Below are 9,909 nucleotides of genomic sequence, written 5' to 3'. Positions count from 1 at the left end.
TTATGACAAGATAGGCCAGGCAAATATGGTGATGATTGATCGTTGTTTAGGTACATTAAACCACGTTAAGCCTTTTCACGTTAAGCGTTTTAGAACGTCCCGCTTTTCTCGTTTGAACGCAGCAGCCAAAGCTTCCCTCAGTCCATTGGCAGGTTTTGGCCCGTATGATCTTCGGGAATAATGCCGTTTGGAGGCATTTGGTATTCAAACGGAAATCGGCATCAATATAACGGGTTGTGAGGCTAATGTATGGCTCCATGGTTGGCTAGACCATATATCCGTTGTGATTGCAAAGTATCTGCTTTGGTCACCTCGTTAGCCGCTTCTGCATGGCATTTGTTAACAAATCTGGCAGAGAACTCTCGAGAAATGGTGTCGAGATGGCAAAGCATGACGTTATCCCACTTATTGACCATTTTCTTGAACCCAGAGTTGTCAACTGTGCTAGTGGGGCGCATGTCTTTAGCTAATAATGGCAACAGACTCGGTTATTATTTTGTGCTCCGAATCAACGGAAAGGAGCTGTACAGTGTGTTTGTTATGGATGTCTGGGTTACGGAGGATGTTGAGGGAGTGGATTGCCGTTTCGGTTTCTTTATTAAATTGTCATAGGTCACTCGTGTTAATTTCAAGTGGTAAAATTCGTTGTGTTCCCTTGACTTGCAGCCACTACCATGTAGCAAATCTTGCACTAGCATGTTTCTGCTCGTCGTCGGATTCCTCGAAGCCAAACTGTTCCCAACAGTGGAGTTGGTTTGGCTGCTGTGGCTGCCCTCCTTCTGCCATCTTTACTCTCGCTAAGTTTTTAAATTCCAGCGGTAACCTGCCTCCCTGACAGTGTACGCTGAAAGCGTTTGGCTTGGGAGGGGCGGATATCGCATGACGGTGTGTGCGCCCATTCAGAACACACGAGGAAATTACAAAACAGAACATGGCAAAATAATCGTTTTTACTCGATTGACTATTTTGGTAATCGTTGGAAACCGAAACCGAAATTAAATCATTGCACAGCCCTACGTAAACCTAATACGTTTGCTACCTTTACATCCAAATGTTTACTATTGTTAAGGATCAAGAACTGATTGAGTGACTGCAATCATAACTACTTAAAATTTTATTCACTCTCCTTCTATTTTTTTCTTTCATTTTGTTTTTACAGGACTAATGTCATCATTCAACCAATAAACCAGACTGACAACAGGTTAAAAAAAATGTTTATCACGTTGATACGATCAGTACCCATGACATTGCACAATACAAGGCATGAAAAAAGTAACATTAAAATAGGTATGGCATCTTCCAAAAGCTAATTTTCCATTCATAAATGCTTCTTGCAATTTCAATTCACTGCAGTTTCTTACAACAGAATCACAGAGTTGTCTTCAATAGCCAGAAATCATTTCTAAAAAAAAATCAATGAGCGTGATGTGACACGGAAAATTACCAATCAGCAGACATTCGGTGGTTGTGAAAAGTATTAGTATCATTTTTTTGTACAGTACACATTGAAGGCCAAGGGTAGCTGACTCTGGTGAGGAGAAAGGTCCCGCAAGTTCATGGACCTTTGAAAAGTGCCGAGGCCCAACGCAGACGGAGATGGGTGAGACGATGTTGGTGTGTTCGTGTTCCACTGCACCTCTGCTCCTGTTCCGAGACATGACAATGTATTATTTTAGACACAACAAACACTATGTCATATTACAATATCCAAAAATCTAGTCTCAATCACGGTATGATATAACATCAAATATTGCCAAGCCCTACTAAATATTATTGATTAATCAGAAAATAATTAACAACTGATCAATACAGGATATAATTGTTAGTTGCAGCACACTTTGACTTCCCCTCTCTGTCACCACGAGCATAATGTTAATTCATCAAGTAACTTAAATGAATGTAGCGGAGCCCAAAGTACAATACTGGTCATCCACTGTACCTGGTTTGTGGTGCTGGCACTCCTGCTGCTCCTAACTGGGGTTGGGTCTCTCTGCAGACTTCTGAATCTGCATGGAGGAACAAAGGACAGAAAACACACAGACGAGGTTACAGTGTGTGTGCTCAGGATGACGGGCAGCTCTGAACAAAGTGAGGAAATAGCAGAATATGCAACTTAAACCACCAAGAAGACGCCCACAGTCAGCGGATCACTGACTCTAACATGTTTATTTTTGTCCATACGCTTCTGAGCTGAAAATGTCCCCAGATTTTGTCTGAGAAATCTGGTCACCTTATAATTAGCATCACTATGATTATCACAACCTTCATAAAATAAACTTGTGTGATGACAATAAAATTTAAATTTAATCAAATCTTAACCCTCATGTTGTCCTTGGGTCAAATTGACCCGTTTTTAGTTCATTTTCTTTTGTTTCTTTGTCTCAAAAAATGGTCCACCGAAATAAGCGCTGAAAATCCAGAACATTAAAAATATCAAAAAACTTTGGAGAAAAAAACCCCAAAAAATCAACAAAAAGGCACCCACAACATTGAAAAAGTGACACAAATGTCGGAAAAAGCGATAACAATGTTGAAAAAAAGTGACTATTGTTGACGGGAAGACAGCACAAGGGTTAATAAAGTATAATAGTATGCTGCTAGCTTAAGCTAGGTGTCCTAACCAAACGCGATGCGATAAGATTCCAGCGACAAATAATTTGTCTATCCACACTAGACGTGACGATTTTAATTATTCATTGTTGCTTTTACAGCTACAACGCTGGGGAGCCTTAAATGATGTTCAAAGTCACATTACATGCTTTTAACATTAAATAAAGCACACACATTACTTGATATTATCATTGCCACACTTTGTGTTTGTTGTTCCAGCGCAAAGTCACAGGAAAATAGAAACCGTTTCTAAAATAGAATCGTCGCGTGTCAAAAACAAAAACTCCGATGAACACGGAAAAGGTACATTTTGTCGCACATCGCGCGCGTTGCGGCATCGAGTGTAGTTAAGACACGGTGTACTGTCAAATTATTATTTGCTAGTATTCCGAGTATTGTTGTTGCTGTTGTTTTACATATAATTAAATCACCACGTATCATATGTCACTTCTCACACTCACCTATAGCCAAGTGGAGTCTGTGCCTGAAGCCTTATCCATCCATTTAGCTCAGCCGCCATGCAGCTTTATGTTTGAAGCATTGTCCGAAGTGAAGCAGATGAGCTTTTCTTGGGACGTTCTAAAACGCTTAACGTGAAAAGGCTTAACGTGATGACGTGATAACGTGAAATATGGTGATGATTGATCGTTGTTTAGGTACATTATGCCACGTTAAACCTTTTCCTCGCCATAGACACCAATGAAGAAGAAAACGTTATCGTGAGATAACTTCTATAATCGTTGGATTTCAGTTTAGTTTTTTTGACAGGTTTAAGTGTTTATGACAAGATATGGCCATGGCAAATATGGTGATGATTGATCGTTGTTTAGGTACATTAAACCACGTTAAGCCTTTTCACGTTAAGCGTTTTAGAACGTCCCGCTTTTCTTCGTTTGAACGCCATGCAGCCAAAGCTTCCCTCAGTCCATTGGCGAGGTTTTGGCCCGTATGATCTTCGGGAATAAATGCCGTTTGGAGGCATTTGGTATTCAAACGGAAATCGGCATCAATATAACGGGTTGTGAGGCTAATGTATGGCTCCATGGTTTGGCTAGACCATATATCCGTTGTGATTGCAAAGTATTCTGCTTTGGTCACCTCGTTAGCCGCTTCTGCATGGCATTTGTTGAACAAATCTGGCAGAGCAACTCTCGAGAAATGGTGTCGAGATGGCAAAGCATGACGTTTATCCAACTTATTGACCATTTTCTTGAACCCAGAGTTGTCAACTGTGCTAGTGGGGCGCATGTCTTTAGCTAAATAATAGGCAACAGACTCGGTTATTATTTTGTGCCTTTCCGAATTCAACGGACAAGGAGCTGTACAGTGTGTTTGTTATGGATGTCTGGGTTACGGAGGATGTTGAGGGAGTGGATTGCCGTTTCGGTTTCTTTATTAAATTGTCATAGGTCACTCGTGTTTAATTTTCAAGTGGTTAAACAAATTCGTTGTGTTCCCTTGACTTGCAGCCACTACCATGTAGCAAATCTTGCACGTAGCATGTTTCTGCTCGTCGTCGGAGTCCTCGAAGCCAAACTGTTCCCAGACAGTGGAGTTGGTTTGGCTGCTGTGGCTGCCCTCCTTCTGCCATCTTTACTCTCGCTAAGTTTTTAAATTCCAGCGGGTAACCTGCCTCCCTGACAGTGTACGCTGAAAGCGTTTGGCTTCGGGAGGGGCGGATATGCGCATGACGTGTGTGCGCGCGCGCGCCATTCAGAACACACGAGGAAATTACAAAACAGAACATGGCAAAATAATCGTTTTTACTCGATTGTACTATTTTGGTAATCGTTGGAAACCGAAACCGAAATTAAATCAATTGCACAGCCCTACTGTAAACCTAATACGGTTGCTACCTTTACATCCAAATGTTTACTATTGTTAAGGATCAAGAACTGATTGAGTGCACTGCAATCATAACTTACTTAAAATTTTATTTCACTCTCCTCTCTATTTTTTTTTCTTTCATTTTTGTTTTTACAGGACTAATGTCATCATTCAACCAAATAAAACCAGACTGACAACAGGTTTAAAAAAAAATGTTTATCACGGTTGATACTGATCAGTACCCATGACATTGCACAATACAAAGGCATGAAAAAAGTAACATTAAAATAGGTATTGCATCTTCCAAAAGCTAATTTTCCATTCATAAATGCTTCTTGCAATTTCAATTCACTGCAGTTTCTTACAACAGAATCACAGAGTTGTCTTCTAAATAGCCAGAAATCATTTCTAAAAAAAAAAATCAATGAGCGTGATGTGACACGGAAAATTAACAATCAGCAGACATTCTGTGGTTGTGAAAAGTATTAGTATCATTTTTTTGTACAGTACAACATTGAAGGCCAAGGGTAGCTGACTCTGGTGAGGAGAAAGGTCCCGCAAGGTCATGGGACCTTTGAAAAGTGCCGAGGCCCAACGCAGACGGTGAGATGGGTGAGACGATGTTGGTGTGTTCTGTTCCACTGCACCTCTGCTCCTGTTCCGAGACATGACAATGTATTATTTTAGACACACAAACACTTATGTCATATTACAATATCCAAAAATCTAGTCTCATATCATGGTATTGATATAACATCAATATATTGCCAAGCCCTACTAAATATTAATTGATTAATCAGAAAAATAATTAACAGACTGATCAATACAGGATATAATTGTTAGTTGCAGCAGCACTTTGACTTCCCCTCTCTGTCACCACGAGCATAATGTTAATTCATCAAGTAACTTGAAATGAATGTAGCGGAGCCCAAAGTACAATACTGGTCATGTCCAGCTGTACCTGTGTGTTGTGGTGCTGGCACTCCTGCTGCTCCTAACTGGGGTTGGGTCTCTCTGCAGACTTCTGAATCTGCATGGAGGAACAAAGGACAGAAAACACACAGACAGAGGTTACAGTGTGTGTGCTCAGGATGACGGGCAGCTCTGGAACAAAGTGAGGAAATAGCAGAATATGCAACTTAAACCACCAAGAAGACGCCCACAGTCAGCGGATTCACTGACTCTAACATGTTTATTTTTGTTCCCCGATATTCAATGAACAAAGTGGCTGAGTGTCTTGATAATAAGGCAATATTAGCAAATCAAAAGCAGATCTTTTCTGTAGTGTGTTCCAAAAACATGGAGAAAATAAATGCAGAGTCATCTGACTACCAGAGGAGGGCAGAAGTGCTCCTAAGGCAACATCAAGCTCTTAAACAGAGAAACAACAAGGCAACACAAAGGGACTAACAAATAAAATAACCACTACAGGCCAAACACATGAATACAATCATGAAGCTGAGACCAGAAAATGACAACAGGCTGCATTATATGGCAAGAAACTAAAGTCCAAAACAAGGGATGAGTAAATGTGAGCAGATGAAAATCTGTAACGAGATCTTTCACTGAGTTGCAGATGGTTTAACTCAAATCAGACACTAAAAAAGGGCTAAATTTGAAAATAGAAATAAAAGAAAAAGCTCAACAACAGGCAGAAATTTTACTGTACCTGTGATTGTTCTTTTAGGAAATCTGGTAGCTGAAATTCACCTTTAAAGACCTGGAAAAACAAAGGACCAGGTTTAGAGGTTTAGAGCTCCACAAATTGATTGTATCTTCATGAATTTATCATCTGAATAACCATAGTGAAGATTGACTGGATCATTTGTTCACTTTGATTAATTATTTAACAAATCACCAAATGATTTAGATAAAGCCATCATTCTGCATGTACAAACGCATGACTATCACTGCTTAAAATCCAAGCTGACTGGACTCTTATAGATGACTCGAAGAGATGAAATCCACCTCACTGTGTATCTGACTCGGGGCGTTCTGTTGTGACGCCGCGTCATGCAAGGTGAACATTTTAAAGAGGTGGGGGCTGCTGGATGAATGCCAGGAATTTCATGCTCTGCTTCTGGTGTCATATAGCGTCCCCCCAGGGGGCTCACATTGGACCAGACAGAGAGGTGAAAAGAGACAGAGCAGAGTTAGGGATGGATGGGAGGGAGGAGAGTAGTAATACCAGGGTGTCGACCGTGCATGGAGGGAAATTTCTTGCTGTGTATGTTCCAGGAAAAAAAACTCTGGATCTCTCTCCTGTTGGCCTCGGCCACGCAGTCTACACATAAATGGACTACTGGCGGATCCTCCACGATTATTACTAATGTGTCTTATTTTCCAATACTTACAATATACACACAATACACACATCAGGTCACCTCCTTTATGTTCAATGAAAACAACAGTGTACCACAAGGGCATTCTGTTGGCTAGAGATAATGAAGAATGTGGAGGAAAGGTTGGGCAATGAGCAGTTTGTATCAACAGCATTTAATTAAATGGGATTGTTCAGGTTCTGCCAGATGTCCCTCATTTTCAGCTGGGTGTTTGTCACCTTCCGCTTTCTTTGTGTTGGCATTTTAAACTCTGGTGGATTTCTGAGGACTATGGTTAACTGCTCCTCAGATCTCTGCAGGGTACATCCAGACAGCTAGCTAGACTATCTGTCCAATCTGAGTTTTCTGTTGCATGAGTAGCAACCTTGAAGACACACCAACACGAGTATCGGCCGTCGGAGAGTCTGGCAAGGTCGGTGACTCGAGTCTGTTCGGTGTGTTCCGTGCTGTTGTCAGTTGGTGGCGTGCTAGCCCTTGACTAGCGAATCAGTGCACGAGAAAACCGAAGCTGACAACGCCAGTATCTTCTTATTACTAACCATTGTATTTTCTTCCGTTCAGCGAGTAATGACAACAACGATCCAACACACTGATGAAAACAATGAATGACAGCATGCTCTGTGTTTACTAGGTCCTGAGAGATGTCTCATTTTTGGTTTTCATTTCATGCTATTATGGAGACGTATTATGTCACACGCAGAACAAATGCTCAAGTTGGTGTCGCTTCGGTGTGTTCCGAGGCACTTTTCGAGAGACGGGAGCCGATCCGTCCAACTGCTTCTTCTGCCAATGGTTGCCCGTCGGTTTGGTGTATTAGAGCATTAAAACGTACACACGTACCACCAAAATAAGTTTACCCTACCAGAGGCTATTTTTCAGTGGCACCGTTGCTTCTTCCGCCCAAGACGATTGTGAATTGTTTCAAGAAATAGCAATAAACCACACGTTTGTCTTCCATCTCGGAATGTTGTGTGGACTAGCCAGACCCTCCTTCGCAGCGCTGTGGAGGAAGGAACAGAGACTAGGCTATGAGCGACAACAGTGTGATGATGATTAGAAGCTGAATATCAGAGGGATTTGAAAGACAAAGACATGATCCAGGTGGAGGCAGCACCAGTGTTATGTTGGGTTGCCAGAGTACATCAGGGGGTAGCCATGACACAGAGATTACTAACTCAGGACTTCCAAACTAACTTTTTACATTATGTTCCCCAGCACATCATATGGGTGCCCACAAAAACTTTCACTGTCTTTTGCCACTGCAATAATACATTGTAAGTGTTACCTTTTTGTCAGTTCCCTCATGCAATCGTCATTTCTTAACACATTGTGTGTGTTTTGCATGCTGGGTTTTGTGGTCCGCCAATGCGTTGACAGTGCTGCTGTTGCTTTGAATTCCCATCTCTGTCACCACTAACCTCTACTGCATCCAAAACATCCCCAACGTCAAAGACAACAACAAGCAAACAGAGAATTTAGGTAGAACACAAGGGCACCGACCTACTAAACTAATGAAATACAGAAAAAAGCACAATCTAGTTTTAACTGTTTCACTTTTATCCTTTTAATCAATAATGGCTTTCCAAGATAGAGTCACTAGACAAAACATACTAAGTGTCAAGTTTAATATAATCAGATAATCAATAAAACTCTTAAATGTGGGCTGGAGTGGGTCAAAAGTCCTGTGTTCCCCTCCTGGGCTCCAGAGATTAAAACTTCATCAAAACACAACTCATTCCTAATCCCTCTGCGTGCCTTCATGCATGCTTGCGTGTTTGCCTGAAGTCGATGCAGTGCCAGAAATTGAACGTAATCGGAAATTATTTCAAACACCAGAGACAGAGAGGCGAGCGCATGTTTCTGATTTCCTCTTGGGTGCCATTTTGCAGCTTTCCTCCTCAGCGTAGAGGCTCCGGGCCAAACTGCTCCAAGACTGTTTAAACCTTCTGCTCAGACAAGAAAATAGGAGAACACGCAAGGGCGAACTGGAGCAGAATGCCCTCTGGCAGTGCACTAAGTCACACGCTTGGGGTAAAAAATCCACATGGTGTATGATTAGGAAATGTGAAGAAGAGGCTAAGCTGTCTGCTTGGGATGTCTAGATCAATCTGTCCTTGATGCGTCTGATGAAGGGCTGCCTCTGAAAATCGCCAGACTTCACGTCTGCATGATGGCATCCCTGCAGTAACATGAAGCATCCAGCAGACTTTGAACTCAAAGTGTATTACCTCTGAGGGATCTGTTCAAATGCTCATGAAAGGAGGAATAGTCATATGGTGGAAGATGTACAGCCTCTTCTATTGCATCAGATAAAACCAGATGAAACACTGCTCAACACGATCAAAGGGACCTCTGCAGGGCTCGGTTCCCTATCAGCTGACTGACAGAAATGCCGCTTTTTACCCAGCCGTCCAATTACAACGGAGGGGGGACGAGACAATTACCACCATACATACATATATAAGTTCTGAACAACAATAGAAACAACAAAGGAAAAGAAAAGAATGCTGCTTGCCACATAGACCGGCGGGTGCGTCCTCCCTTACTAAGGTTTCAGCCTCTTTATCCAGAGTAAGGGCCAGAGTAAGTATTCTACCTTGTGCTAACATTGTTACTTCAGCTGATAGTCTGTATCTTAGCAACTAGACGCAAGTACAGCGTCTCAGCTGAAACAATGTTACGCCTCCAAATCACTCTTAAGCACTCCCAGCTTGGCGTTTTCAGCTGGGAAAAAAAACGTGTTGGTGGACACACGGCCTACTGAAAGCCAACAACTGACAAATTTGGTCGGACAAGAGCATATCAACCAACTGACCAGAAGGTGTCAGCCCTAATTTTTTTTCTTGATGATACAATTAGTAAATAAATTTTAAAAAAATTGAAAATTAACAAGAAAATCCGCTATTTTGCAGCCACAGAGAATGCTTGAACCCCTCACCTTGACCACAGAAGCATAAGGGCCCTATCTTGCAAGCGCTAAGTAAGGCGCAGGTGTTGTTGCTAGTTTAAGACTGACGCAGTTGTCAACTTCCTGTCCAACGCCCATGTCGTTTAAATAGCAAATGCACATGTGCCCATCTTTGAGCCCATGGGAGTGCTGGTCTGACAGGGAGGTGTGTTCAGGTGCATT

General features: G+C 41.9%; 1 protein-coding gene across 4 annotated transcripts in view; it reads right to left on the bottom strand.

Annotated features, from left to right (window-relative positions):
• Positions 1-1,540: 1,540 nt before the first annotated feature.
• The window catches only part of tpst1 (tyrosylprotein sulfotransferase 1), a 46,790-nt gene continuing 38,421 nt past the window's right edge, over positions 1,541-9,909 (bottom strand). For 2 of the 4 annotated variants that reach the window (XM_032509664.1, XM_032509668.1), the window contains exons 4-6: positions 6,107-6,157; positions 5,399-5,467; positions 4,639-5,092 (exon numbers count right to left, since the gene is read on the bottom strand). In XM_032509664.1, the coding sequence (XP_032365555.1) occupies positions 5,432-5,467; positions 6,107-6,157 (87 nt within the window). In that variant the 3' untranslated portion in view covers positions 4,639-5,092; positions 5,399-5,431. Of the gene's footprint in view, positions 1,645-4,638; positions 5,093-5,398; positions 5,468-6,106; positions 6,158-9,909 lie in introns of those variants that run through there. The other 2 variants (XM_032509665.1, XM_032509669.1) reach the window with 2 other exon arrangements.

The sequence above is a fragment of the Etheostoma spectabile genome, chromosome 3 (assembly GCF_008692095.1).
Source record: "Etheostoma spectabile isolate EspeVRDwgs_2016 chromosome 3, UIUC_Espe_1.0, whole genome shotgun sequence".
Taxonomy (NCBI): domain Eukaryota; kingdom Metazoa; phylum Chordata; class Actinopteri; order Perciformes; family Percidae; genus Etheostoma; species Etheostoma spectabile.
Note: the sequence above shows the minus strand (reverse complement) of the source record. Positions and strands in the feature narration are given on the sequence as shown.